Source organism: Anabrus simplex, chromosome 1, assembly GCF_040414725.1.
Source record: "Anabrus simplex isolate iqAnaSimp1 chromosome 1, ASM4041472v1, whole genome shotgun sequence".
Taxonomy (NCBI): domain Eukaryota; kingdom Metazoa; phylum Arthropoda; class Insecta; order Orthoptera; family Tettigoniidae; genus Anabrus; species Anabrus simplex.
In genome coordinates, this window is record NC_090265.1 from 1,257,890,355 (window position 1) to 1,257,906,291 (window position 15,937).

The 15,937-nt window shown below is 41.2% G+C and overlaps 1 protein-coding gene across 1 annotated transcript in view; it reads left to right on the plus strand.

Annotated features, from left to right (window-relative positions):
• LOC136858647 (furin-like protease 1) overlaps window positions 1–15,937 on the plus strand; it is a 618,861-nt gene that overhangs the window by 105,533 nt on the left and 497,391 nt on the right. Inside the window, exon 3 of the mRNA XM_067138363.2 lies at window positions 1,200–1,328. Within this exon, the coding sequence (XP_066994464.2) occupies window positions 1,200–1,328 (129 nt within the window). The remainder of the gene's footprint in view (window positions 1–1,199; window positions 1,329–15,937) is intronic.

A 15,937-nucleotide genomic window follows, 5' to 3' on the forward strand; every position in this document is an offset into this window, starting at 1 on the left:
GTGCTTTATTCATGTTTTGAAAATTTAATTTTCTTGGCTCCAAGTCAACTTCGTGAGATGAGTGTGTTGATTTTAGACTCACGTGTTTTCTACATAACCCTGCGAATGACCGCACTTTTTTGTAACTATCTAACGAATGCCAAACGGTGTAAGTGACGTTCATGAAAGCATTTTCGCGTAGCGTGTAGTATGAAACTTCTTTGTAATAATGACACTGTCCATGCTAGCCTATGAATGAAGATGAGTATCGACAATCCTTCAATGAATCCCACATATTGTATCTGTTTTTTTGAATAATATTAACATGATTTCTGCTGTGCTCTGACTCAAATGAATATTTACCTGCGGATGTCCAGCTTCTCTCTCTCTCGCTATGAAATTGCTATTTGTTTTACGTCGCACAGACACGGGCAGGTGTTAGATCGACGATGAAATAGGACACGGCTCTGGGACTGGGAATGAAGCGACTGTGGCCTTAAGGCACAGCTCAACATTTACCTGGTGTAAAAATGGAAAACCACAAAATCACCTTCAGAGCTGCTGACAAAGAGTTTTGAACCCCCCCCCCCCCCCATCTCCCGAACGCAAGCTCACAGCTACTTAACCGAAAGGACGCAGCCATCTCGCTCAGTAAATCTATGGGGTCAGTTCATAAAAAAGATAAATTCCTATCCACCGTACCGCTTAATTTAAGAAATATTTTGTATAACAGGAATCACGTATCTCTTAACACATTTAACTTCCAGCATTCCGCAAACACTGCAAACTCTGCCCAACTAAAACAGCACCTCTTTTTTGAGGTATACGCAAGGAACTAAGAAAACGTGGAGTTGTGTGTCTCGATAATAAAGTCAAATATTTCTTCAAATATTTTTTCATTCTTGTAACTCGAAATTAATTATGCTTTATTTTCAAACTTAATGAATAATGTATACTTTAATTTAACTCGAGTTGATACCTGTATAAAATTCTAATATACATCTATTTCCAGTTGAATGTTAAGTTAATAGTACATTAAGTTAGTCAGTGCATTCTTATCCCTGTATCATATTTTATGCAGACGCTGCATAAAGGGACTTCAACCTCAGTGGCATGTACATTATCAATAAATTCAGTTCAAATGTATAGCCCATATGTATACATACACACACGAGATGAACCAAGTACCGTTGTTTGAATTGTGTTGTTTGTGTGTGCAGGTGACGTGGGCCCAGCAGCAAGTGGCGAGATCACGCAAGAAGCGGGACTTCCTGACTTCTCGCCCCCGCTCCGTCCGCACAACCCCCGTCAACCTTAACGATCCGCGCTGGCCGCAGATGTGGTACCTGGTGAGTACACCCTATTTATTACCTAGGGCGTTAACTGCAATTTTTCTAATCTAACTCAGTCTCAAACTATTTGTCATCAATTTGGATATTGCTTCATAACGTCCGTGGATATTATAATTAACGAATTATAAGCTGTTCTGCCTTTTAGCGTCCATTCTCCAAGTATCTGTGAATTATCTGTATGCTTCCAGGGTCCTCTAATTGCAGCCAGCTCCGTGCCTAGTTCAGTTCTACACTTCTTACTTAAATAATTAAAATCTTAGTCTAACCATCGTCGTCTTGGTCTCATCTTGCTTCATAGAAGTGTGTGTTATCCTCTTACGTAACCTGGTTTCCACTCGTCGCCTCTCACAACCCCACTGCCTAAGCTAGTTTGCACGCACTGCTTAAATGACCGAGGGCTTTATCGTGACCTACATTTGCTGAAAGAAACCATGAATAACTGTTTAAGGACTACCGAGGATCGTACTGAAAACCTCCGGTTTCCGAAGTCAAGGGATAGTTTTCAACTCAGCTAACGCCTCTCAACCCTATCTGACGAAATACAGATCGATGCAATCGCTTCCCGTCACGGCGCTGTTCGCCAGTTCTTAGTAATATTGTTATTTCTCTCCCTTCATTCCCGTGGTTATCTTCGAACTAGTTAAACAGATTGACACGGTGTAAGCTTCATAATTATATTTCTGTTGAATATGAGTCATAGAAGAGCCTCCGTGGCTCAGGTGGCAGCGCGCCGGCCTCTCACCACTGGGTTCCGTGGTTCAAATCCCGGTCACTCCACGTGAGATTTGTGCTGGACAAAGCAGAGGCGGGGCAGGTTTTTCTCCGGGACTCCGGTTTTCCCTGTCATATTTCATTCGAGTAACACTCTCTAATATCATTTAATTTCATCCGTCGTTCATAAATTATTGCCCCAGAGGAGTGCGACAGGCTTCGGCAGCCGGCACAATTCCTGTCCTCGCCGCTAAATGGAGGCTTTATTTATTCCATTCCTGACCCGGTCGAATGACTGGAAACAGGCTGTGGATTTTTATTTTCATGAGTCATAGATGGAATCCGTTACTCCGGAGCATGTTCTGCTCTATCAAATTGGTATCCGTGCCAAAGTAATGATATTCCCCACATAAGAAGATTATGAATAGCTCCATTGCAACATCTCTTAAACCTCTTAACAGGGAAGCTTCCTCTGAGAATTGAACATTCGTAGTTGGAAATTTACTTTGATTGAAAACGAGTTATATAGTCGCGCACAGTATCTAAATGCGCCTGACGAAGTAACTCGCCCCGCTCATTACGCACGTATGCGTACGTAAAAGACGAGTTAGTCTGTCCTGCCCGTTGTGATTTATAGCCTACAGATTGTCCCGGGAGGAATTATTAATATTCAGGGATATGACAGGAACAATCATTTGAAGCAAAAACTTAATATGGCTATACGCCCTATTCCGAATGGTTTCCAATATAGAACACATTGAACAAATGTACATTAAATGTGTTCTATCTCGCAAACCATCTAGAACGAGGCATATGTCCATATAAAGTCTTTATTTGCTTCAAATGATCGTTCCTATCATATTATTGAATAATGACCATTCCATCTGGGACACCCTGTATTTCATGAATCACCGTTTTATTAGATGTCTTCGAACTACGAGATTAATTCGGACACAAAGTAGTAATCACTAAAATAATAATATTGTCCTTTAATAGTTAAACAGGATTTATTGAACCTTACAGGCCTTCGCCCAATACAGTGTTCAAATCCATAATAGCCTAAGCAAGTACAGAATGTATAAACTCCCCTGATTAAGAACAATGACAAAATAATAATTCGATATTTTTAATTTCGTGTGGCTATTTCTAGCCGAGTGCAGCCCTTGTAAGGCAGACCCTCCGATGAGGGTGTGCGGCATCTGCCATGTGTACGTAACTGCGTGTCATTGTGGTGGAAGATAGTGTTATGTGTGGTGTGTGAGTTGCAGAGATGTTGGGGACAGCACAAACACCCAGCCCCTGGGCCATTGGAATTAACCAACAAAGGTTAAAATCCCCGACCCGGCCGGGAATCGAACCCGGAACCCTCTGAACCGAAGGCCAGTACGCTGACCATTCAGCCAACGAGTCGGACAATAATTCGATTAGTAATTGGAAACAAATGGACCACGGTCAATTCACTTCCGGAGAGCTGCTAGCCCTGTAAATAAATCTAATCTACAGTTATTAGTAATGAACAAGCTATGACAAGTATAGTGGGCCTGCCTGGAGCCTGTTGTCGCGAGGCTACTCACGACAATAATAGTGGGCCCAGCCCGCAATGAACACTGTCCGGTGGAGCCTGTTGTCGCGAGGCTACTCACGACAATAATAGTGGGCCTACCCCACAATGAACACTGCCCGGTGGAGCCTGTTGTCGCAAGGCTACTCACGACAATAATAGTGGGCCTACCCCACAATGAACACTGCCCGGTGGAGCCTGTTGTCACGAGGCTACTCACGACAATAATAGTGGACCCAGCCCGCAATGAACACTGTCCGGTGGAGCCTGTTGTCGCGAGGCTACTCACGACAATAATAGTGGGCCTACCCCACAATGAACACTGCCCGGTGGAGCCTGTTGTCGCAAGGCTACTCACGACAATAATAGTGGGCCCACCCCGCAATGAACACCGCGCGTACGAATCTGGTGTTTACCAGATGTACGGGGATTGCCAGGAATCACGAGGCTACTCACGTGAAAATAAATTGTCCTATAATACTCTAGATTATCCTTACATCACTGAAGAACGCTTTATGACAACCGTAAATATAAAATAAGAAAAGCACTAAATAACGCTAACGCTGTACGTAAAGTTACGTAAAAACACATGTTTGCAATATACAAACAGAAATCAACGAGTCTCTAAGATGGTAAGTCTTGATGCACAGAGCCATTACAAAGAGAAGTACAGTACATGCAATATACGTGTGAAAGAGACTGCGTTGCGCATCAAATATGGAAATTACCGACATCTGTAAACCTATCATTGAACTACTTATGACAATCGTCTTGCCGATTAGAGAACAGTCAACTCGTCATTACTCGAGTAAATTACTACCATTGGTAGAGGAGTGAAGTCATCACGACCGGTTGAGAGATTTTAAGACTAATTTCCGATACTCCATATGAAGCACGTTATTATGAAAGGATATTTTGAATTACACATTATATTACACGTGACTTGTATACTACTCCTCTTGGGGAAATCTTATCAGCTTAGAAGTAACATTACCAACATTCAATGATACTGTATTCAAAACTACATGCAGGTTGATTTTAATTCACGGGAAATGGTAAAATAATGTCAATATATACAGTATTAATTCATTTTACTTGTAAAGAAACTAACGTATGAACATTGCAACACCGTAAAAGAATGGCTCGAATGAATCCAAAATCAGTGGATGTGTAGAACAGTGTGCTAGCATTACTTGAGTCAGTGTAACGCCAGGTGTGGTCAGCTGTCAGACAAGGTGGAAACATCAAAGTAAGTTCCAGAATGCCTCGTCGACGTCAAAGAGTAGACTGGAGCACTGCAACAGATGTGAGCATGTCTGCATTGAGGGTTCGACGCCGTCTGCTGCAGATTACACTGGTTTCACTCGTACCATTGCGTCGGCTTCCGTTGTCCAGAAACCACAAAAGCCTCGAAGTGCAACGGGCACGTGAACGCCGTGATTGGAATGCTGAAAGGAAAAATGTAGCGTTTTCAGGCTAGTCCCCCTTCAGCCTGTCCTATAGTGGTGGTCGCGTACGTCTTCGACGCTACCGTGGTGAGCACAATCTGGCAGCCGGCATTGTTGAGCAGCACAGTGGACAAACACCATGTGTGTGATGGTTCGGGGCGCCATTGGGCATAACAACCGATCTCGCCTCCTACGTATTGAGGGCAATCCGAACAGCAATCGGTATACGAGGGAGGTTTTAGAGTCCGTGATACTTTCCCTAATTCAGATATTTACACATGCCATATTCCTGGAGGCATGGCCCGGCTATATGTGGCGAGGAATGTGCAAGCCTTCTTCGAAGAACGGCGGGTACTAGTATTTTCCTGGCCTGTACGTTCGTCTGACATATCACCCATCGAACATGACTGGGATATGGTTGGTCGGCAACTTGTTAATCACGGTCCTCCAGTAACCAGCTTCGATGATTTTTGTACTCGCATACAAAATCGTTTGTGTGTTGTCAGGCACCTAATCTGTGGTATAAAGTTATCCTGTGTTTCCTTCTTGCCATTGCAATTTTTATAAACGTTAGTGTGCAATACTGGTATGTTTTTTCCAAATATATGTTCACTGCGTTCTTTAGAAATTATACTGAAGAAACTATCCAACTGCAGGCTTGCTGCGAATATTATGTTATTAAATATTTTCAAATATTTGTAATAAACAAATAGCACCGACTTTGTGACAAAGTTTGGTTTTCTAATTCCCGCACAGTCGGTAATGTTTGTGTGCATTAGAATGCGAAACGCATACATCAATGGAATAATTATCACTATCAAGAAAATAAATAAAAGCATGGCAGATATATGCGACTCTTTATATCGTGATCATACCAACGGGATTTAATGTTTTACGTGGAATCCGAACAGCAAGAAGCTTTTAATGTTTAATTTATTTTTAAAGCTATGTCCATCTAGCTGTGTCCATCTAGAAAGACCATATAAAGGGTCATGAATCAGTAGGAAGTAAAGGTTACCACTGTGTTTAAACTGTAGTATTAAGTGGTGTAGAGGAAGAAAAATACCGCGTAGAATATTGATCGCAACTGAGAGTTCACTGAATTACCTTTGATAGAGCGGGTTACGATTTCATTCACTTTACTATTGTCCAGCTCCATGGCTAAATGACCAGCATGGGGGATCCCTGGTTCCATTCCCAGCCGGATCAGAGATTTTAAGTTTCATTGGTTACTTCCTCGGGCTCGGGGGGCTGGGTATTTGTGCTGTCATGACTAGAATTCATCTGAAGTAGGGTCCCATTCTCACAGGCGTGAAGTTCACCTATAGGGCGTCAACTCGAAAGACCTGTATCGGGCCTCTTTACTGTTACGGAGATATACATTCTTCTGGTTTTTATCATAATATAAATGTTGGATTTAAAAGGCTTTGAATTGATATTTGAACACTCTTATTAGATAATCGTACATTTTTGTTTCGGATTGCTTCTCCATCAGGGGAGTGTTTAATATTTTTCTCCGAACGAGCTATCGAGCTATTCTCAAGGAATGTGCCTCCGCGTTGGGAGCTTAACATATCGTCTTTAGCTATTCCGTTGAAACCACGGAGTGCATCTTTAGTATTCCACAAGCGTCTCCATGACTTGATTTTGCTGGATAGAGAAGCGTCGTGATTTTCTTATTACGCTGCCGTTCTTGAAGCTACCTCATGGCATATTCACTTTGTCATCGCAATACAGTGGATTGCTGAGGTGTGAATTCCTATTAGAAGTAAGTTAATGCTGGTTATTAGGGGTTCCTAGACAGAAGTGGATTACTTTTACACTGAGCTTGCCTGTGTGGCAGTTGAGAACAGTTCAGAATTAGATAGTATGGACGGCACCAGATAGACTTCGAACAGAGCTTGGCAGAACAACGCTTGAATCTCCAGAAGTGTTCGTTTATGTTTTTATCTGATGCGCCCCATTGTAATTGTAGAGAACAACTGCCAATTGAACGCCTTCTTCAGTGAATCTTCGGTCCTTGTACAATATGGCATTTCTCACTCGACCAATGAAAGATGTCTTTCCTCCGGTGCTTTAATAATTTATTTAATGCTCACAATGTGCAAAGAATTAATATACAAAATATTAATCTTCGTTACAAAATTTCACCAGTGATTCCGATCGCTGTTTACAACTTAAAACTTGGTACCTAGTACAGTGTGCACCGCATCTTGAACATACACAGTTCAAACCTGGTTCATGATAATGCTTTATATTACATAGTTTATAATGGAACCCATGAACGGAGAACCGTTCTCCGTTCCTCCGGTGCTTTTGGTTCAGGATTCACAACCCCACACGTTGAGTTAGCTTTTAAATTTAGTTAAATACGAGACCTACGACCACATTGATTGCCATTTTTATTATTGAAAAACACCGGGAAAGTTGGCCGTGCGGTTTGAGGCGCGCAGCTGTGAGCTTGCATCCGGGAGATAGAGTTCGAACCCCACTGCTGGCAGCCCTGAAGATGGGATTCCGTGGTTTCCTATTTTTACACCAGGAAAATGCTGGGACTGTACATTAATTAATGCCACAGCTGCTTCCTTCCCACTCCTAGGTCTTTCCGATCCCATCGTCGCCATAATACCTACGGTATCTGTGTCGGTGCGACGTAAAGCAAATTGTAACATCATTGAAGAACAAGAAAGTACTTTTTTTACTTTGTAAGTGCCTGCAGGAAGACAGCATGTTTCGAACACGTGTATTCTATTCGTACTCATTGCTTTCTTGTAATGATCCTTTCACACGCGAAGAAGGAATTATTAAATACCGTATTGTTATTCACCGGTAATATAAAACTAGAAACGGTATGAATTGTTAAATTATAAAGGCATATAATGAGAAAAGGTGCCGAAATATTAGAGCGAGCGCAAAGAAATCCTCTGGGAGCAAGTAACATGTGGCTGTCTGTTTGTGGTCTGGTTCTCTGCGGCTGGCCACAGGCATGTTGATAGGGCTGCATACACTGGGGGATATAAAAGAAAGCTCCAGCTAGTTGCTTGCCCTGGCAAATGATGTTCATACTGCACATCTTGTCGTTTTATGGAAAGCAGTCACTTTTTATAACGAACTCAGGAAATGCTATCTCTGGAAATGTTAGTCGCCGAAGTCCTCCATACGCGCAATTGACAACATCTTCATTTCAAATACAAAAGAATAGTGTTTGTTTTACATCTCTCCTTCGCAGAGAGGAAATAACGAAGTTCGGAAGAAGTAAGTTTAAGAGCTCTTTGTGCCATGAAAGATAACTATATCACATTGTTCGGAGAGAAACATATAATAAAGAGGAGTTTCTAAAGTATGCATATTTATTTCTATTCCCACAGAAGCCTATAGAAGAACACTTTGAAGGTCCCTTTTGATAATATACTGCACTTAATAACAACGAAGGATAGAATCATTGGGTAATATTCTTCTAAGTATAAATAATTTTTTCCTGTACTCTTATGATTGTTGTCTAATAATGTCCTGATACTGCATTATTCTTCACCAGTAATATTAAACTAGACAGAGCATGAATTAGGCCTCTTCTACCACTTTTTCCTACATCTGTCGGGCCGCGGATGTGAACTGTGTCGCAGATGTGAGTTTGATCCTGTTTTACGGCCGGATGCCTTTTTTGACGCCAACCCTATGGAGGGATGTAAACACTATTCCGTGTTTCCGCGATGGTTGGTAGTTTGGTGTGTTGTCTGCATATGAAGAGGACAGTATTGGGACAAACACAAACACCCGGTCTCCGAACCAGAAGAATTAATCAGAAGCGATTAAAATCTCCGATCCGGCCGGAAATCGAACCCGGTAACCTCTGAACCGAAGGCTTCAACGCTCACCATTCAGCGAAAGAGTTGGACAGAAAGACCATGAATTGTTAAATTATAGACTGTCTGACACAAAAAGTGAATGATCGGGCGAGTTGGCCGTGTGGTTAGGGGCACGCAGCTGTGAGCTTGCATCTGGGAGATAGTGGGTTCGAACCCCACTGTCGGCAGCCCTGCAGATGGTTTCCCGTGGTTTCCCATTTTCACACCAGGCAAATGCTGGGGCTGTACCTTAATTAAGGCCACGGCCGCTTCCTTCCCACTCCTAGCCCTCTCCTATCCCATCGTCGCCATAAGACCTATCTGTGTTAGTGCGACGTAAAACAACTAGCAAAAAAAAAGTTGAGTGAAACTACATATGCTGAAATACCATGTGTCTTTATTGAACTCATAATATATGACGCAAGAGACTAGGCCGTTAGCAGTTACAGGTGGAATGTTGGTGCCAGGTCAGTAGGATGTCGCCCCCCCCCCCCCCGCCTGCTGGCCACAATGCATGCCCTTATGCGGTTCGGAATGGTGTAAAACAGCCTTTGGATCCTCTCCTGAGGGTAGTTGGTCCACAGTTGTTGCAGCTGTCCTTCCAGATCTCGCAGGTTGGTACTGGGACGGAGTCCCCTTCCAATGTCACCCAACACGTGTTCAGTGATGGAGACGTCCGGGATCTTGCTGGCCACGGGAGGACCTCAACATGCCCTAGTCAGTCCATAGATAGATAGATAGATAGATAGATAGATAGATAGATGAAAGCCACAAGTGCTGTGTGTGGACGTACATTATCTTGTTAGAACACTGCCTCGGGGAGCTGTGCCATAAGGGATAGGACGTATGGACGCAGAATGTGTTAATCCTTTTTCAAACAAGAAGATTTTGCGATGGTCAGTTTTTGTGCGGTTGAGTGTACATAACAATAGTTGTAGAAGATGCAATTTTCCACTTTTTGTCTGATACATTTGAACACTACGAGCTACAATAATGAGGATGTTTATGAATTTACATTTATTACCCAGTCCAACAATAGTGAGCATCGCTGACGTGGAAATATCATCCAGCTATCGTAGTTTCGATCTGGCGATGGTGGCGATTGTTTCTATAAGCTTCAAGAAAATCCTCAGCGTGTTTCCATTCATTCGACCGGGTCAGGAATGGAATTAATGAGGCCCCCTTCTAGCGGCAAGGATAGGAAATATGCCGGCTGCCGAAGCCTGTCGGCACTCCGCTGGGGCAATGATAAATGAGTCATAGATGAAATGAAATGTTAATTGAGAGCGTTACTGGAATAAAATATGACAGGGAAAACTGGAGTACCCGGCGAAAAACCTGTCCCGCCTCCGCTTTGTCCAGCACAAATCTCGCATGGAGTGACCGGGATTTGAACCACGGTATCCAGACGTGAGAGGACGGCGCGCTGCCGCCTTAGCCACGGAGGCTCTTCTATAACCTTCGAAACCGCACGGTTATTAGCTCTTGTTGGTAGGAAGATAATGGACGAAATTGGTTTTAAAAAGCGTGAAGGAACGATCGCTCGATGAACTAGGTGGGAAGGAAGTCGAAAAAATGTTTTTTTTTTTTTTTTGCTAGGGGCTTTACGTCGCACCGACACAGATAGGTCTTATGGCGACGATGGGATAGGATAGGCCTAGGAGTGTGGAGGAAGCGGCCGTGGCCTTAGTTAAGGTTCACCCCAGCATTTGACTGGTGTGAAAATGGGAAACCACGGAAAACCATCTTCAGGGCTGCCGACAATGGGATTCGAACCCAGTATCTCCCGGATGCAAGCTTACAGCCGCACGCCTCTCCGCGCACGGCCAACTCGCCCGGTCGCAAAAATGTGTGTGTGTGGAGCAGACGGGGAGAAGTTTGCCATCCTAGATCTCGAATGCGCTAATATCGCAGAACTGAGAGGAAACATTCTACTCCACCAAATGGCAGTACTGCTGCAATTACCAACAAAATCGGAAGAGGCAATTTCGGGACCACGGCCACATAAGACATTCCGCATGTTGGTCGAAATGAAGTACCTAATCAATATGGGTTTTAAATTGTATTGCTGGTCCGACCACGCGGTGTAGGGGGCAACGCGTCCGCCTGTCAACCGGCGACCCCGGGTTCGAATTCGGGCCGAGTCAGGGTTTTTAAATTGTAATGATTAATTCCCCTGGCCTGAGGAATGGGTGTTTCTGTCGTCCTTAACATTCCTTTCCTCACATTCAACACATTACACTTCCGCCATTACACAATATACGCAGTTTCCTTACATATGGTGCCGGTAGGGGCAAAAGAACTACATAACATTTTTAAAAAATATTGCTGGCATTTTATTTGTTAATTCTGAACAAATTTTCCCAAATTTTTCTACCTCATACATGTGCTCTGTTGGGACGCCACCAAGGTGGAAATGGCCTCATGACGCTCGGTACCTGAACTTGGAGACACTCACGATAAACCTTTTGACGCTCGGTCTTTTGGAATTCTGACAAGCCGCGTTTTCAATGAATTTGGAGCCATTTTTTCTCCCCATGAATCGAAACCTTTTACGAAAGGAAACCATTTCTCGCATTTTCTTGTGTCATAATTTTCTCAAATGTAAACTTTCAATTTGTTTTTACCGTAAACGTGTAGGACCCGCTGATTAATTAAATGGCGCATTACACGACGGCTACCACGACGGAGTCCAGAGCTACGTTAATTATCAACCTCGTGGCACAGACATTTTAACCTCAAGATGGCGGCGCTATCGTATCACAAGATGACGTCATTCCGATGTGTTGTTATATCAAATACAGTAGAGACAATACACGACACTGAGCGAGATATCGAGGGACAGCTATTGGAGCTCACTCTAGCGGATAGACCTGAACGGTACTGATTCTGTCATAAGAGCACGTGTATTTTTGTGTGAAGTTTTTGGTGTTATTTATGCGTTTTCAGTGAGTTGACATAATTAAATAGTAGCGTGTGTCATTCCTTGATATCTCCTCTCAACATGAGGGGAAAGGTATATGCTGTGTTTGGCTGCAGTAATTACGAAGTAGGGGAAAATGCGCGCTCGTTCTTCAGGTTCCCTCGTGACAAGAACATGTAAGTAATATTGTGTTTGCATATATATTCTTCCAGTGACAGAGATTTTTATAGTACTTCATAATCTTCTGACCTGCTCGACCCATGTTTTAACGGGCTTAAAATATAATACGCATATTTTATTGTATAGTGCAGCAGTTAACCTTCAATACCGATGTGTTGTTGTAGGTGTGATCTGTGGGTTTTGAAATGTCACAGAAGCGATTTGGATAAAGTGTACAAGAAAGAAGGGACGTTACGCTTGTATAAGAATTATAAGATCTGTTCAGATCATTTCCAGGCCAGCGACTTTAAAAATCCTCGACTATACAGCCAAGGGTATGTTACATTTTTACTCTAACTGTACGTAAATATTCCTCAAAGCATCACTATCGACAACATTTTCAAACTTTTCTTTCTTTTATCCCTCTTCTCAGATTAAAGCCGGGATTTTATAGATTTTCTTTCTGTTAGTAGGCTTCATGTTAAGAGGAAAATTGTCCAGCTATTAAATGTTAATTCATTGCATCATATGTGTAAGGAATGTGCCGATATTTTTATTGACAAATGTCTTAATGTGATGATACATTGATTTTAAATGAGGAAAAAAGACAAATCCAACCGTAAGATTTCAGGCAGGTATGCTAAAGCTAAAAAAGTAATGCATAAATGAAAGATCAAGCCATTTCACAGCAGTCTATTTCACACCTTGTTTATATGTCTAATTTCAGTCTTTGAATAATAACCTTTTAAATAATTCTTCATTCATTTATCCAGGATTGCTTTAGCAACTTCGAAGTTAATATCTCAATACCACTGTCTTTCTAGACGTAATTTATTTATCCATTTCCGTATATACATTTCCATTGATTTTTGAATTTAGCGCGATTTGTTCAGGTCAAGTCACTAGGAGCGCCACCGTCGAATTGTCTCCCATTTTAGCAAGGCGAAATCCGTAAGTGTCGTGTATTGTCTCTACTGTATTTGGTTATATACACTGGATCTTCCTCTCTAAAATCAGATACTGAAAACTGCCGTCACACGTGTTATCTAGAAGTTACTTCAGTTTCAAAATTTCCACGATTGTATAACACACACCTGCCCAAGGACGGTTCTGAAACTAGACGTATTCTACGTCAAAACTCACCTGTCAGTGATGGGTACACAACAGATAGTAAGAGAGAAAGTTAATTTGATATAGAGTTGAAGCTTCACGGTTTGTTAAACAACTCGTACATTCTTTGTCCGGGTTTGATCGCGTCGACATTTTATGTAGGTAACTCACATACAGGTTTTGGGTGTTTCGAATATATGTCCGGGGACTGATTTATGCCATCTCGATCTGAGGTAAACTGTCCCACCAGATGGTTGTTTTTTTTTTTTTTTTTTGTTGGTGACGAAAGGTCCCATGAGCCTCTGGAGGGACAGTATAGTACATACTTTTCTTAAGGCGACACAATAATTACATTTCATATACAATAGCGTTTTCAGTAAAATGACAAGTACATTTTTGGATAACTAAGACATAGCTGTTTTTTTTAACATGTTAGCATCATAGTTTTTCAGAAGTATATTCAGACATTGGATAGCTGTAAGATTTCAAATATGGACAATATATTATTGTATTATTTAAAGTTATATGGAGATTATATTAAGATATCAGTATAAGAGTAATATTCTTTCAGTTTTTTTTCTTAAAACATATAACCGATTTAGAGTTCTTTATAACAGGAGGCAACACATTATATTCCCTAAACATGGATGATTCTATGCCTTTCACTCCATACTTTACTGAATTAGAGCGAGAGGGATATATCCTTAATGATCCTCTAGTTTCATATTTATGAATTTCACTAAAATGGGAGTTAACAGTAGAGTGGGTATTTTCTGTCTAGGAAGGGGAATCCATACATGACTTTCATAGCTCTTTTTGGTAGGATTTCCAAAGGATTAACATGTCTAATATTTTATTCTTTATAAAGGCAACTAAAGATCTCTAATGGCAGTGGGAGGAAATCTTAAGACTCTAGAAATCAATTTCGCCTTACGTCTTTCAGAATTCATCAGTATCAATCTTTTGAGAAGTGTTCACTTTCCAGAGTTCTCTTCTTCTGATTGCCGTCCTTCAGTGGTCGGGGCAGTAAATGTTCATCTTCATGTCTGGCCACATCAGGGTAGGTAGTTAACTAAGGCTATTTATTTTAATGGTTTACTTGTGGGGTTATGTTGTAGCTTAATGGGTGTACCGTCAGGAACATGTTACAGTACATTTCTCACGCTCCCACCTGATGTAACTGTTGCTGTTGCTTTTCCTAACATGTGGCTTAGTGGGGGAGGTTCATATTCGTAGCGTTTTTCGTTTGTTAGTCTTTTTATATAAGCTAGCGAGCTGTCGACGTATCCACATCTGCACCCAGTCACAAATTTCAGCGTCCGATGCAAACCGATGTGATGTCCATAAATGTCTTTCTTCATATCGAGCATGGGGCCTTAATCAACGCACAGCGCTATGAAAACAAGTTACAGAAACTGAGGGGTGCCATAAAGTCAAAATGCTCGGGCATACGATCGAACAACATTACCCTTCTTCATGAAAACGTCCGCCCCCACTCTGCCAACTCTGTGAGGAATATGCTTCACAGATTTTGGTAGTAAACTCAGAAACCTCCCTATAACCCTGATCTCTCAGTCTGTGATTCTCGATCCAAGGTTAATTGTCTCCTCAGGTGGTGGAAAATTTCCAAAGTTCGGAAACCTGTACATAAGGCATACAATTAACACAATCAAACCCGGAAAAATTAACACTCTATTCAATTTGCTTATAATATTATTTACAAAACCTTTGTTTCATACGATTTTCGATACAGTGAAAAGTAATAGAAATATATGTGACAGTCGTGTGAAGTAGATAGCCTTGGTTCAGTTCCCGTCCTTAGCGGATGCACAAGTGCACAGCTTCACGCACACGCCCTGACAGAGAAGAGAAAATTTATCATGCCGTATCTAAATTCTGGTTAACTCTGCCGCCAAATTACGCATTTCACATTACTATAATTATTTTTTTATTTATGTATAAAATCGTCAACCTGATACTTGGCTTTTACATCTGATAGGACAAATAATGTCCGATGACGGCTTAAGTTAAATTTTTGTCTGTTTGTTACAGCATCACAGAAAGACGAATAGGTGGATTGTCATGTAACTTGTATTTATATTTAGAATAAAAGCGAGTAGGATCTTAGGTATATGTTTTTCAAGCATGTTTACCAGGACGGGGGCTTCAAAGGGAGCTTGAAACATAAAACTTGGTGTTGGTTTTTGCAGAAAAATTGCTTATGACATAATTTTAGAATATTACTTATTTATTTATTTATTTATTTATTTATTTATTTATTTATTTATTTATTTATTTATTTATTTATTTATTTATTTATTTATTTATTTTATTCGTTCGTCCCAATTCCTCTTCATTCTTTCACTCCTCCTATTTCTCTCCGCTTCTGTGTTTTGGACTTTGATCTTATTATCGGTCCATTTGTGACTTTCGACGAGCTTTTTGTAAGCAGATCTATCCTGCACAGTCGTTAGTGGATATTTCTGCGGCTTGGTTCTAAAAGGGCCAATGTCATTTTTTTTATCGAAATTGAGATATTAACTGATACAAACGCGTTTTATCCTGGCTTGCTACATGGTAAAAGGGCCAATGTGTCGGTTAAGTACTAAACGAACAGTTAACGTTTAATTAAATCAGCCCTTACCAATAATGTTAGATTACCAATAAAGACTAGAGACCTGGCAATTTTTAAAGAATACGATAGAAAAAATTAGCGTTTAATCAGGTGACTTCCACAAAGAAAGTATAAAGTTATTTAAAGTTAGTTGTTGAACAAAATAGTTGGAAAACTATAAGCGAAACTTCAAATGCTCATAGCTCAAAAACAGGTTTTTTGACATTGGCCCTAT